At 41.8% G+C, this 15,398-nt stretch overlaps 1 protein-coding gene across 1 annotated transcript; it reads left to right on the plus strand.

Annotated features, from left to right (window-relative positions):
* The first annotated feature begins 565 nt into the window (after positions 1 to 565).
* LOC103598230 (ret finger protein-like 3) lies at positions 566 to 3,913 on the plus strand. The gene is made up of 2 exons (XM_008582204.1): positions 566 to 851; positions 2,975 to 3,913. The coding sequence occupies exons 1-2, from the start codon at positions 566 to 568 to the stop codon at positions 3,553 to 3,555; spliced, it is 867 nt and encodes a 288-aa protein (XP_008580426.1). The 3' UTR covers positions 3,556 to 3,913.
* The last annotated feature ends 11,485 nt before the right edge of the window (positions 3,914 to 15,398 follow it).

Below are 15,398 nucleotides of genomic sequence, written 5' to 3' on the forward strand. Positions count from 1 at the left end.
TTTTGGGTCTAGACCAGCACTTTCCAATAAAAACATAACATGACCCACATATGCAATGATAAATTTTCTAGTAACCACAATAAAGAGAAAGGGAACAATTTATTTTAATATCAAAACACAATCATTTCAACATGTAATCAATTTTTAAATGTTAATGAGATAGCTTACATTCTCTTTTCTAATTGTCTTCCAAATTGAGTGTGCACGTTCTACTCACAATACATCTCAATTCAGATAAGCCTCATTTCAAGTGCTCAATAGCTACATCGGGCTGGTGGCTACCATATTGAACAGCCCAGGTATAGACACATTCACTACTTCAACTCAAAGCATTATGATGAATCATGTCCTTCATTTTAACAAGCATTCCAAATGTCAAAAGTTCAGGGCCACGGGACATTTATATTTGTTCTTACATTATGTCCTTATTACCTAGTACTAGTGATTGCAAATAGCAGGCACATGCTATCCTTATGCATATAAAGATGAAAGTGTCCCAAGGACTACTAGTCATTTAACTCATAGAAACTTCAATATCATATTCATTTTTCCCCAGACAGCAACCATGGCTAAACACTTTAAAGAAGAGAGTAGCTGTTTTACCTGCTTAAATTATCTTGAAAAACCCATATACCTGAAATGTGGATATGTCTGCTGCCTCCAATGCATCCACTCACTGCAGAAGGAGCCCCATGGGGAAGGTTTATTGTGCCCCTCCTGCTCTAAGGTCTCTCAGAAGAAAGATATCAGGCCCACTCCCCAGCTGGGGAAACTGGTTTCCAAGATCAAGGAACTAGAGCCCCAGCTGAGAACTGTTCTACAGATAAACCCGAGGATGATGAAATTTCGAGGTAAGGAATCTGTACAACCTGCCCCCAGTGCAAAAAGGGCCCTAGAGAAGCAGCTTTCAAACATCTGTCAGTCAAAACAGGCATTAACTGAAGTCAGGCACTGGAAACTTTTATGTTCCCCAAAGAATGACTGTTCTTACCTCTGACTATAGATTAGAGCCACCTGGAAATTTTTAAGGACGTATAATTAGGTCAAGCCCAGCCTCATGCTGTCCAATATGTGACCAGTGGTAGTTAGTGAGCACTTGAAATGTGGCTAGTGCCACCTGTGGAAATGAAAATATTAAATAAAATATATTAATCAAACCTGTTTCTTATTACTTTTTGTGTTTACAAGAAAAATTAAAATTACTCATGTGGCTCACATGGTATACTTTTGGACAACACAGGCCTAGAATGTGGTTTCTCAAATTTGAAAATATGTAAATTACCTGAGGATCTTGGTTAAATGCAAATTCTGATTACGTAGCACTGGCATTTCCTGAGAATCTGGATTTTTTGACACAAATCCAGGTAGTATAGAGGTTGCTTCTTCATGGACCACTTGCTGAATAGCAAGATCCTGCACTTTCTGAATCTGACCCCTCTCTGGCAGCGAGGCCCAGGAATCTGCAATGCTTAAAAGCCCCCAGGTGATTCTAATCCACGGTTGGTTCATGTAACCACTATGATGAATGAAATTATTCCAGTGCTCAGTCCCTCCCTCCCCCCACCGGCCAAAGAGTGGTAAAAGTGCATGTGGTGATTGCTCCTATAGGTTTAGATCCAGTTGCAGACTCTGAACCTGAGCACTGCAGCATGTGCTTCCAAACTGACCACCCTGGTGTTCAGAAAACAATGCCTTATTCCATATCCATATTCCATGTTAACTCTGCATCATTGTGATGTAGTTTAAAGAAAGATAGACAGTTAAAGTGCATTGTGTGAGCTCAGCTGCATGTATGGTATGCTGAAGTCAGGATGCTAGACCAGACCTACCAGATTCCTCATTCCACATTTCAGACTCATTGGAATGTGCCAAGTCCTTGCCCATTCTCTATTTCCTGTGTCTTACAATGTGTCATATCATCAATGATGGCTTTGTACGGTATGAGTCCAATGAGTGTACTTTCGTACATATCTCCATCCATAATATCAATTGTGAAAAAAAATGAATTAGTTTTCTAATTGAGCTTACTTATTGCTCCCTGAAAACTTTTATTTAAGATCCTGAAAACTCCCAAAGTTTTTTGTCCTTGACAACCCCTTTTCCAATTATTAGACAGTTCTAATTTTTTCCACTGAGTCAAGCAAACAAATTTGTTTTTGGTCCAGAAAGTTCACTTCTGAGGTCTACGTTGGCTCCATTTCAGGATCTCATTAGGACAAGCAGTTCTTCTAGATTCTCATAATTAGGGTTACTTAGAAACGTTGGCAATCCACAAAGCCATTCTTTTCCAAGTTTACCCAACCCTCTAAACCCATGCAAGTTCTGGGTCTGTGTTGCTGTCAGTATCCCAACACACCCTCACTAATGTCCCTAGGAATCCCTTTATCTTGATTAATCCAGAGTAAACCCATCTCATCTCAGGAGTCTAAGCATTATTTCTTCTTTTTTTTTTTTAATAACTCAAGGAAAGCAAAAGCCTAGAATGCAATTGCCTAGTCAATGAGATTAAAAGGAAAAGGTAATCACAAAGGAAAAACAAATTCTAATATTTCACTTTTATTCTGCACTCAGTAACATTTTCCATCATTCGAATATTTATTAGACATCTATATTTTCACAGAATCTGTGCTAATTTGTATAATAATTTTGAGAGTAAACAATCATGGTCTTTCCTTTCATGTATTTTATGCCCTAAAGGGAAAAACAAATCTTTAATCAAATAATTCAATAACTTAATATAAAAGGAAGTCCTACTATGAATGAAAGGGATTGTTACAGTTATATTCATTCATTTTTATATGTAAATGTGACCCATCAGAAGGCCATGGCAGTTTCCCCAGGACAATTCTGATTTAGGAAAAAAAAAAATAGTACAAAACAAGTGAAAGCAAATGAGATCTTTGGGCCTTTGCAGTAGAAGTGGAGACTGAGTTTATAGTGTATGTCTTTGCTGAACTAATTTTTCTTTCCACAGTGGATATGACCTTAGATGTGGACACAGCCAACAATTATCTCATAATTTCTGATGACCTGAGGAATGTCCATTGTGGGTATTTCAATCAGAATAAGAAAGAGTGTGCAGAGAGATTCAACTATGCATTGTGTGTCCTGGGCTCCCTGCGGTTCACTTCTGGCCGCCATTACTGGGAGGTGGACATGGGCACAAGCAAAGAATGGGACGTGGGTGTTTGCAAAGAATCAGTTAATCGACAAGGGGTAATTCTACTCTCTTCAGAACTGGGCTTCTGGACTGTGGGTTTGAGAAATGGAGACTTCTTCTCTGCCAGCACTATACCTTTGACTGCTCTCTCGGTGAACCCCCGGTTAAACCGAGTGGGGATTTTTCTGGACATAGCTATGGGGATCATTTCCTTTTGTGATGTTACTGATGGATCCCATATCTTTACATTCACTACAATTTCTACTGAAGAGCCACTGCGTCCATTTCTTGCTCCTGCAAGTGCAATTCATGATGATCAAGGCTATTTGAGAATCTGTCCTGTGATGAATTCAGGTATGACCAGTCCCCAGATTTATCCTGGGCAAGGCAAATAAGCCTTTGACTACAGAAACATTTAGAGAAAATTGCTGTGCTCATAACCATAGCTAAGGACGTTTCTTCTTGGCACACATATGGTACAAAGATATTGCAAACAGTATGGAGCATTTATGAATCATAAATACTGTATTGTTTACGGAAAACTACTTTTTAAATATAAGGTATTGTCATGGTTGGTTTTTTGGTATGTATGTTTATCTTTCTGTTCCAGTTAGTATGTTCTGAACTTTCAGATCAATTTCCAAATGTTTTTCTTTGAATTTTCTGTAATATCAACTTATTGTGTTGTAGAAGTTACAAAGTAAATACAAATTTGGATGTGACCCAACTGATTAAGTGCTTTTCTAAATTATAAGAAAACAAGACCTATAGAAACAGCAAAAATATATATGTGTATGTATTCAATTACATCCAACAACTTTGAAAAACAAATTAATTTCAAGTATACATGAACATTCACCAGGATAGACATATGTAGTCATTAGATAAAACTCATTAATTTTTAAATTGAAATAATGTATACTTGGTTATCTAATCACAACAGAATTAAATTAAAAATTACAGAAATAAATCTGGAATATCCTCACATACGTAAAAATGAAACAACATACTTCTAAATAAACCATAGATTTCAAATGAAATTATAAGGGAAATTACAAAACATCTTGAATTGAATGAAAATAAAAGAGCAACTTAAAAAATTTGCAGATGCAACTAAAGCAAATCTTAGAGGAAAAATTATAGTATTAAATACTTCTATAGAAAGGAGAAAAGTACCATAATCAGTGATCTAAGCTTCCATTGTAAGGTAATAAACAATTCAACTGCATAGTAAATGGCAGGAAGGAAATAGAGTGCAGCAGCAATAAATAAAATAGGAAATGGACAAGTATTAGATAAATTTTTAAATACCAAAGTTTTTTTTTAACAAGGTCAGAAAAATTGATGTCTTTAGTTACAATGAGAGAGAGAGAATTACCTGGAGTACGAAGAATGAATGAAGGGAAATCACTACAGATTCTATAGATGTCAAAAGGATAATAAGAGAAAACAAGAGGGTAGAGTCCAGAGATGTTACTAAAAATCACAAAAGGTACAGGACAACCCTCAAAAACAAAAAATAGTCCAGGCCAAATGTCAATATTACTAAGGCTGAAGAACCCAACTGCTGTGGATTGATTGAATTGTGTCCCCCAAAGTTCATATATTAGAAGCTTAATTTCCACTGCAACGGCTGAGGGTAGGAAATTCTATTATGGTAATTGAAAAGTGGGCCTTGAAGAGATGATTAAGTTGATGGTTTAATGGTGGTCACAGGCATGGTTCAGAGGGTTTTTAAAGGAGAGCATAGTAGAGTCTCTCTCTCTGCTCTGCCACTTTCTACCATGTGAGACCCCTGAATTGCTGTAAAGCCGCCACCAAAGAAGACCCTCACCAGATATGTTCCCTAGACTTTGGACTACCCAGCCTCTGAACTGTAAGCAATAACTCTAATTTTCTTTATAAATCACCCAGTTTCAGGTATTTCCTTATAAGCAACAGAAATAGACTAATACATAAGGCCCGCCCGTGGCTCACTTGGGAGTATGGTGCTGATAACACCAAGGCCACAGGTTCGGATCCCTATATTGGGATGGCCAGTTAGCTCACTTGAAGAGTGTGGTGCTGACAATACCAAGTCAAGGGTTAAGATCCCCTTACTGGTCAACTTTAAAAAAGAAAAGAAATGGACTAATACAGAAAATTGGTACCAAGGAGTGGGGTCTTGTGTATAACAGATACTTGAAAATGTGGAAGCAGTTTTGGAACTGGGTAATGGGCAAAGGATGGAAGAATTTGAAGAAGCAGATTAGAAAAAGCCTAGCTGCTGATAGGAGTTTGGAAGACAAGAAAATCAGGGAAAGTTTGGGACTTCTTAAAGACTGATTAAATGGTGGTGACCAGAAAGCTGATAGAAATAGAGTAAAGCCCATTCTGAGAAGATCACAGGTATAAACGAGAAGGGACGTACTGGAAACTGGGGCAAAGATCACCCTTGCTATGAACTAGCAAGGAACATGGCTGCATCTGTTCATACCCCAAAATTTTATGGAATGTGGAACTTCAAGGTGCTGACCCAGAGTATTTGGTTGAAGGAATTTCTAACCAGCAAAACATTTAGGAAGCTGCAGGGCTACTTGCAACAGCCTGTGCTGAATGTTTTGCTGCTTAGAAATTTCTTCCACCAAATACTCTGGGTCAGCACCTTGAATTATGGCAGCAAAGGCATGACATTGTCTTGCTAGGGCTAAGGCTCACAGATCCTTCAAACCCATTGTACAGACTGGGTCACAGACCTCTCATGTGTCCAGCTGGGTCATCAGACTTCTCACATACAGGTCCATGAGATAGGTAATTAGAAAAGATCCCAGGAGCTGTTGGCAGGTGACACGAGCTCAGTCCTCAGTCCTCAGCTTCCTTGGCAGTGGCAGCGGTGGCAGTGGCTGTGGCGGTGGCGGTGGCAGTCACGGCTTACAGCAGATCCCCCCCCCCGGGGCATCCCGGGAGCAGAGGGCAGGGGCTCTGTGGATCAGAGCTGTTCATCCTTTATACTTAAGTCCAATAACCCAGGACACCTGGGTGCAAGTCAGACAACCTGGGAACACCTGGGTGCCCACGTGCATCTACATCAGACAATAGACAAGCCAAGGAACACCTGGGTGCATGTGCATATTTACATCAAATGCTCAGCAAGATTCTGAACATCTGAGAGACCCTGACCATTTTCCTTCACTTTCTCTACAGACATAAAGCCAGAATTTATAATTAAAAGGTAAGCAGAGCATAAAATTTTGGAAAATTTGTAGCCTGGCCAAGTGGTAGAGCAGACAGCATTTTCTTAAGAAAAATGCAATGGTGCTAAGAAGATTAGTACAAAAGAAAGGAATTATCAAGAGAAGGCAGGAAAGCCCTGAAGGCATCACAGAAGCCTCTAGGGCCAACCTTCCATTATAAGCTCAGAGGCAGGGAGACAGAATGGTCTCAGAGAACAGGCCTGAGATACCCTCCACGGCCTCAATGCCCAGAGCTACCTCGGGAAGCTGCTTCGGCTGCTCTAGCTGTGGCTAAATTGGCCCCAGGTGTGGCTGGGCCCACAGCTTTGGAAAATACAAGCCAGAAGCCTTGGCAGCATCCACATGGTATGAACTGGCAAAGAACTTGGCTGCATCCACATGGTGTTAAGTTTGCAGTCTTGCAGAATGCCAGAGCTTTGAAAGCTTGGGAGCTTCCATCCTGATTTCCAAGGATATATGGAAAAGCCTGGGGGCCCAGGAAGAGGTCTGTCTCAGGGGCAGATTCACCACAAAAAGTCTTCACCAGAGTGGTGCCAAGAGGAAATGTGGGGTCAGAGTTGCAGCAGAAAAACCCTACCAATGCCATGCCTACTGGAGCCATGGGAGTAGGACCACCATAGATACCTCAGATTTATAGAGCTACCAGCATGCAACACCAGCCTGTGAGAGCTAAAGCATTACCTGAGATGAGGAAAGCTATAGGAGCAGAGCTGCCCAAGGACTTGGGGACTCAACCCCCACACCAGCATGCAGAGGACATAGAACATAAAAGTCAAGATACATGGTTCACCAACTTTAAGATTTAATGCCTGCCCTGCTGGGTTTCAAACTTGATTGGGACCTGTTCCACCTTTCTTTTGGCCTATTGCTCCCTTCTCAAATGGGAATATATACCATATGTTTGTCCCACCGTTTTATCTTGGAAGTAGATAACTTGTTGTGAATTCACAGATGGGACTTTCAACTTTGGACTTCTGAGTTGAAACAAGATTTTGGGGATGAAATGAATGTATTTGTATGTGAAAAGGACATGAGTTTGGGGGGGTCAGGGACAGAATGCTGTAGATTGGATATCCCCCCAACCTCACTGAAATTTAAATCCCCACTGTAACTGTTGAGGATGGGAAATCCTGTTATGATCACTGAAAGGTGGGGCCTTGAAGAGGTGATCAGATTGTAGGACCATACCACAGTGAATGGATTAATAATGGCAGTCGTGAGCATGGTCCTGAAGGCTTTAAAAGAAGAGCACATGAGAAGTTCATTCTTTCTGCTCCACCATTTTCTGCCCTGTGAGACCCCCGTATTGCTGTAAAGCCAGCACCAAAGAAAACCCTCACCAGATGTGTTCCCTGGAGTTTGGACTTCCCAGCCTCTGAAACTGTAAGCAATAAATTTCATCTCATTCTTTCTGCTCCACCATTTTCTGCCCTGTGAGACCCCCGTATTGCTGTAAAGCCAGCACCAAAGAAAACCCTCACCAGATGTGTTCCCTGGAGTTTGGACTTCCCAGCCTCTGAAACTGTAAGCAATAAATTTCATCTTCTTACAAATTACCCAGTTCCATACATTTTGTTATAAGCAACAGAAATGGACTAATACACCAACCAACCTTGTGAATATGTAATTTTCTTTTACTACTTTCAAGATTTCCTCTTTGCCTTTGGCCATTATTTTGACTGTGATGATGTCCAGATATCACTTTCCTTGCATTTAATCTACTTAGGTTTTCTTGAACTTCTTGGATCAGTAAGGTGATGTTTTTCACTCAAATATGGAAGTTTTCAGCCCATATTTCTTCAATTTTTCTGTCCTGCTTTCCTCCCTTCTTGCTAAACTCCAATTATATGTATGTCATAATGGTTGATATTGTCTCACAGACTGTTCTTATTTTTTGTCTTTTTTAACTGTTCTTCAATGGATAATACTCTGTTCTAGTCCAGTGACACTTCTTTCGCTATATAAAATATGACAAGCCCAACTTTTCATTTCGATTATTGTAATTTTAGCCCTAGAATTTCCATTTGGCTTTTCTTTATTTTCATTTCCCAATTTTTTTTTTAATTTTTACTGATTCTTAGCATACTTTTCTTCATTCTTTGAACACCTATTTATTTCATTAAACATTTGGATAAAAGTTGTTTGGAAATCTGTATCTGTTAAATCCAACATCTGGGTCCATTTGAAATCAGTTTCTATGGATTACTTTTTTGCTGACTAATGGCCCATCTTTCCTGCTTCATTGCTTGTCTAGTAATCTTTGGTTGGAACAGGACACTGTAGGAAATGTTACAGTAACTGTTTTGTTCTTCTGAGGTTTTTTCATTGGTTTTATTTTTGTTTGATTGCTTTAGTATGCAAAAATACTTTCCTGGACAACTTTACAAAACATATCTCCTTGAAGTGAGCAGCTACCTATGTCTATGCTAAGTTCTTTCAAAGACTGGCTCCTTAGTGGTCTCTATGCATCTGTGAAGTTTAATATTCAGTCAGTGTACGGGCCGGCCCGGTGGCGCACTGCTATAGTGTGCCGCTTGGGAAGTGCGGTGGTGCTCCCGCCGAGGGTTCGGATCCCACATACAGACCGGCCGCTCACTGGCTGAGCGAGGGGCGGGAGCAACACCGAGGGTTGCGATCCCGTGGCCGGTCCCGGTCCGGTACGGGTGCAACACTGAGGGTTGCGATCCGTTGCCAATCACAAAAAAAGACAAAAAGGAGAAAAAATATATATATTCAGTCAGTGTTTTGGTCAGAGGTTATACTCAGAACTTTCAGGCAGTAAGGCTTCCAAACCCAGCCACGTACAGCTTGAGGAACACATTCAGTGTGGCACTTTCACAAGTCTGTTCAGCCTTCTCATTTCTTCTGGGCTCCCTGAGGTCTCCCACATGCATGTAGTACAGTAGTCAACCAGAGATGCTTGGAAAGTTTTTAATGTCAGTCCTTCTATGGGTTACTCACAATACCTATCTTTCAGGGAGCACAAACGGGGAAGCTGGGCCAGGCCAAGTCATCAGTGACAGGGTTCCCGTCATCTGTATTATAGGAGGAAGGGGTTAGTATTGAGACTGAAGGCCCAGGAGCATCACAGGTGGCAAGTGAGGCCCTGCACCAAGGAGACAGATGTAGGTGACGATACTCCAGGAGCTTAGGAGAGAGACAAGTTTGTGCAATATCTTGAAATAAAGCAAGAGTGTTGTGCGTGTGTGTATAATGAAGAGAAAGTATATATGCACTTCCATAGACAGTGTGGATGACTGTATGTTTCCTAGGGCTTCCATAACAAAGTACTAGAGGTTGAGTGGTTTAAACAACATAAATTATCTCACAGTTCTGGAGGCCAGAAGTCCAAAATCAAGGGGTCTGCAGAGTTGGTTTCTTCTGAGGCCTCTCTCCTTGGCTTGTAAATGGCTGCCTTCTCCCTGTGTCCACAAACGGTCATCCTCCTGTGCCTGTATGTGTCCTAATCTCCTCTTTTAATAAGGATACCATACTGAATTAGGGCCCACCCTGATGGTCTCATTTAGCTTAGTTACCTCCTTCAAGGTCCTAGTTCCAAATACAGCCACTTTCTCAGGTACTGGGGGTTAGGGCTTCAACATATAAACTTTGGGAGGACACAACTCAGCTCATAATAGTGACTACACATGTACATGTTGAGAGGATGTACCAGCTCACATGTCTGTCATGGGTGAGAAAGAGGACCCTGGAAGGAGTGTGTGCAAAAGCATGTATAATGGAGATTGTGCATGTTGGGCTTAGAGGTAGAGTGGTGATGAGGAAATGACCAAGTAAAAGCATGTGAGTGGACATTAGAGCTTATCTAAGAGGGTATGTGTAAATGAGTGTGCATGTCTCTGTGATGAAGAGATTGAAGACAGAGGAAATGCGTTCGTTGAATAGTCTGTGTGTGTCACTTAGGAGCATAAGAATGGGAAGGGATCCCATCCCTTTCCCAACAAACCCTGCCTGCTCCAGTCGGGAGCTCCATGCACAACCTCTGGCACCCTCTGCTGAACTCAAAACTCTGACAAAACTCAGGGGATGCTTTTTTCTGCTTTCTCTAATCCCTTCCAATACAGTAACTGCCCACATGTAGGTGCTTAAATATAAGTCCATTAAAATTTAGTATGATTAAAATCTCTTAAGCATTTGAATTGTGGCTAGTTTAACAGCACCACGTGGCTAGTGGCATGCACTCATTTTGTACAACACAGAGAACATTTTCAGCATCTCAGAAAGTTTCATCAAATGCCCTGACAGTGACCATTAATTATCTGCAAAAAAATTTTTTTTAAATTCTCCAACCCACCCCCACCTCCCAACATACACACACACTTTAACAGAAAAGCTCTGGTAACTTCCAGCATCAATGTCAGGGATGGTAAGGGGCATTTCCCACCTTGGCCCCTCAGGACAATGCTATCCAGGGCAAACACACAGACCACAGACACGGACACAATTGCGCCCCTCCCCTGCATCTATGGCTGGCCAAGAGCTGCCCACTTCACTGTGTGATGCAGGGACGCAAGAGATATTTGCTACTAAAACAGTGAAAGAAAAAAAATGGAGTAAATATAGGTTGGATGAATAAATAAATGTATTCATTCGTCCTACTTGAAATTATAGCCAGGCAGGACCCCAAAGGCTCAGTATTTTAAGGATCTAATAGGGAGAAGTCTTATCAAATGTCAGATCCTATTGAGAACTATTATGGTCAGAATGCTCCAGAAAAGTGGAGAACAGACATAAGGTCTCTGGTCAACTAATGTATAAGGGCACTTCAAATAGTTCATGGAAATATTTGTTTTATCTTTTAATTCTAAAATTTGGGGGGAGGGGTAAGCTGGCCAGTATGGGGATCTGAACCCTATTTTTCCACAGACTTTTTGAAGTACCCTCGTATTTCTTAGATCCTAAGAAAAAGGGGGAAACAAAAAGGTGAAGAAGAAATAATACCATTTCTAACCCCTTTTTTCTACGGCTATTTACCAGGGCTTTTTTACTAGTGGCTATTTTTCTAGGTGACTTTTGTATAGTTGGCCTTTCGTATCCGTAGGTTCCACATTAATGGATACAACTGTGGATCAAAAATACTTGATAAAAACTGCATCTGCACTGAATATGTACAGACTTTTTTTATTATTATTCCCTAAACAATACAGTATAAGAACTACTTACCCAGCATTTACATTGTACTAGGTATTATGAGTAACCTAGAGGTGATCTAAAGTATATGGAATTATGTAATTATATGCAAATACTACTGTTGGGGCCCAGAAAGCAATAACCCAAAGGCCTCAGAAGCAGCCTCAACACCAGAGATTTCCTCTGACCTACCTTGTCTGATTTTAAGTCATGAGACTCCCCATTCCAGAGAGGGTCCTGCCCCATACCCTGGAGGAATGCATGCTACACAGAGAGGCCAAGAATTCTGGACAGGCCGTCCTGCGTTTCCCCAGTGTATTAGCATTAGGTCGTATTCTTCTTGTTCAGTCACACTCCACACGGCTGTGCCTGCTTCATAGAACCTAAGCATAAATATGGACAATTTCCCCTATATCTATGGGTCTTCATTCTGAAGGCTCCTGTGTCACATGAAACTATGATATAATAAAATTTGTTATGCCTCTTCATATTAGTCTGTGTTTATCAGGTGATCTTTCAGAGAACCTTCAGGGGGTTGAAGGGGATGTCTTCCCTTGGCCCCTACACTACACCATTTTATATGAGACTTGAGCATCAATGGATGCTGGTATCCAGGGGACGTCCTAGACCCAATCCCCCAATGATGATGAGGGACAACTATATTGTCTTCTCCCTTTTCACAAATGGAGGAAAACATGAAGTCTCTGGCTTTCAATTCCTCCACAGGATTCAGGAAAACTATAACATCCTGTCACTACCTTCTTCTGCTTCTTTTAAGAGAAATAGAATGAATAGTAAAAGACACAAAATAAAAAGACTGGTTATGGTGGTAAAAGTAGGGAAGGCCTAACTTAAATAGTGTTCCCAAGAACTAAGTTCTGGAGCTCCAAGACCACATCTTAAGTAAGATGGGAACCCAAGGATGTCCCTCAGAGCCCAGTCTCACCCCTCCCATTGCAAACCCACACCCTGGCCACCTGGAGGTCACCCCAGCCTTGGCTCCCTATGACATCTTCATCTGGCCACTTCTGGACTGGTCCCAGAGCCCACCTCCATCAGGTGTGAATGGAGTTAACAACGCTTAATTAGGGTTAGGTGTGAAGTCAGAATAGAAATGGTCATCAGAACATTCCCCAGGACAACACAGAAGCGATTCTGCAACAGTCACATCATGAACCTCTCCCCTATGGTTCATTACTCTGAACACAGTGGGTTAACTGCTGCAGGGGGGTTTCCCCTATAAATCATAGTTACGTCTCTTTATAGTAACACACAACTTACTAGAGCTAGAATAATTATCACTTAATAAATGCTCCAAAGAGAGGGCTCTGAGGAGATTATAGAAGAAACAACTGGCTCGATATAAATGATGGTTGAAACTAGGCAGGGCATTCACAGGTCTGGGAAGGGGTTTATGATGCTGTTTATAGTTTTGCATGCCTGAAATCACCCATTAAAAGGCATGTATTTAGGGAGCAATCATTAAATACTGCTCTTTGAGATTATAAATATCCACACTAAAACAATGTGGGTAAACATAACACTGAAGAATTATCCCTAAAGGTGGAATAAAAACACAAAGACACAGTCAACAGAAAACAAAAGACAGCAAAAGAAACAATTTCTCTGTGGAAAGCATGTTGTATACTCATTAAGAGTGTGGCTGTCCCTAGGGCTGGAGCACTGTGGGCTTTGAGACAGGGTGGGGAAAGGCACAATAAAGGGAGAGTTATAGAAGAAATTGGCATAAAAAGGGGGGTGTTAGGTCCAATGTGGAAGGACAGATGGCAAGAGAGGACCAACAGAAAACAGGCCGACATCATAGTAAGGACAGAAAAGCCTTGAAGGAAATAAAGCATTTCTGTTCTACAGGAACGTAAGGCAAAGGTGGAGGCTAGCAGAGAGAGGGTCTGTGTGTCTGAAAATGGAGTGTCTCTGTGAGAAACAGTGGGCCATGTTAATGTCTACAGCTGCATGTTGGCAGGAAACTCCAGAGCATGTGGCTGGAAGAGGAGGTATCAGTGAGAGTGTACAAGAGAGGGTGCATGAGGAAGCGCAGGCTCACGTGAGACCAGTGAATCCTGCAAGTGGCAGTGTCTAAGGCTAAGGACATGGGTCAGCACCTGTCAGAACTGCCTATGTGCCAACCAGACAGCTCCCAGACACAGCCCAGGCCTGAGTCTCCAGCACCACCTCCCAGGTGACAAACCCACAGGCCAAAAAAGATCCCCTCAAGTGCACTCCAAGCCCAGACCACTAGACCCTTAAAGGAGTCAAAGCCTAGGAGCCCCTCCTGCCCACTTGCCTCAAAGAAAAGCTCTGTGGTGGGCATTTGTCCACTCCAGCCCCTCCAGATACCCAGGTCAGAAGCACACCAACCTGGCCCTCTCCAACATGCACAGAGGAACCTGCATGACAAAGACTCTTTGCTTGGCCACACTTTTTTCAGGCTCACGAACCTTCTCATAGACCCATCTGTGCACTTCCTTATAAAATCCAGTCTTAGAAAAAGAACTGTTAGGTCAGTTTAGCAAGAACTCCCTACCCTCAATATTTGATCACTCTTGGTATCTGACCAGGTTCCCCATCCTCCACCATCCCCAGGTGATGTCTGATCACTCTGGCCCTTCTTCAGCCAAAAATCCTATTAGGTCAGTGATAGAGTTTGGATGTGCTGTCCCCGCCAGAACTCATGGGGAAATCTGATCCCCAATGTGGCAGTGCTGGAAGCTGTTTGAGTCATGGGGGCGGATCCCTCATGAATGGATTAATACTCTCCCTGGGGGAGGAGGGGTAGTGAGTGAGTTCTCACTCTATTAGTTCACAAGAGCTGGTTGTTTAAAAGACCCTGGCACCTCCTCTCTTTCTCTTGCTTCCTCTCGCCATGTGATCTGCTTGTACCCACTGGTTGCCGCCACTTTCCACCATGAGTAGAAGCAGCCTGAGGCCTGTGCCAAATGCAGCTGTCCCAGAATCGTAAGCCAAATAAACCTTTGATCTTCATAAATTACCCAGTCTCAGATGTTTGTTATAGTAACGCAAAACGGACTATTACTGTCAGTTTATCTAGAATGCTCCTTAGCCCTGATATTTCTTCTTAGTAATTTTCCATCCACTGACCCCCACGTTGCTCTTTGGCTATAAATTTCCACTTGCCCATGAGGTATTCAGAATTGAGCCCAATTTCTCTCCCCCACTGCAAGATCCCAGTACAGTGATCCCTGGACCTGTCACGATGGTCCTGAATAGTCTTCCTTACCTTGTTTTAACAAGTGTCACTGAACAATTTTTTAACAAATCCAACATCCCACCCACAGGACTAGAGATGCATTTGCTATAGAAAGAAAACAGTAAAATACAGTCATCCCTTGGTATCCACGGGGGATTGGTTCCAGGACCTCCCAGATACCAAATTCATGGATGCTCACATCCCTTACAGGCAGCCCTCCATATCCACAGGTTCTGAGTCTGCAGATTCAGTCAACCACAGATGTGGACTACAAGGGCTGGCTACATACAGCAGGAGTGAATCACTGAGTCATGAATGAATAAACTCATTCATTCAATCATGGATAGGTTATTTCAAACCCAGGTGCTCCAGCCTCACGGGAGGACTTAAATCACAGCTCCTACTGAAAACTTTGGTGGCTGGAATAGTCTAGAAAGACGAATAAATGAGGAGACACAAGATCTTTGGTGCTACTTTGTATTTCATACTGTAAGGAACAAAAAGAGATGATGCAGAAGAGATACTATAATTAAGCTCCTAATTTATGTGCCATGCTGCTGTTTGGGTTTTTGCCTTGTTTTTTACATTGTCTTTTTTTTTTTTTTTTTTTTTGGCAGCTGGCCAGCAT

This window comes from Galeopterus variegatus, unplaced genomic scaffold (assembly GCF_000696425.1).
Source record: "Galeopterus variegatus unplaced genomic scaffold, G_variegatus-3.0.2 Scaffold2545, whole genome shotgun sequence".
Lineage (NCBI taxonomy): Eukaryota > Metazoa > Chordata > Mammalia > Dermoptera > Cynocephalidae > Galeopterus > Galeopterus variegatus.

What these genes read in the sequence shown, in the direction of transcription:
- LOC103598230 (XM_008582204.1), top strand. Translation starts at nt 566, where the DNA reads ATGGCTAAACACTTTAAAGAAGAGAGTAGCTGTTTTACCTGCTTAAAT. An exon ending in GAGGATGATGAAATTTCGAG is followed by an intron (nt 852 to 2,974) that starts GTAAGGAATCTG and finishes TTCTTTCCACAG; the next exon opens with TGGATATGACCTTAGATGTG.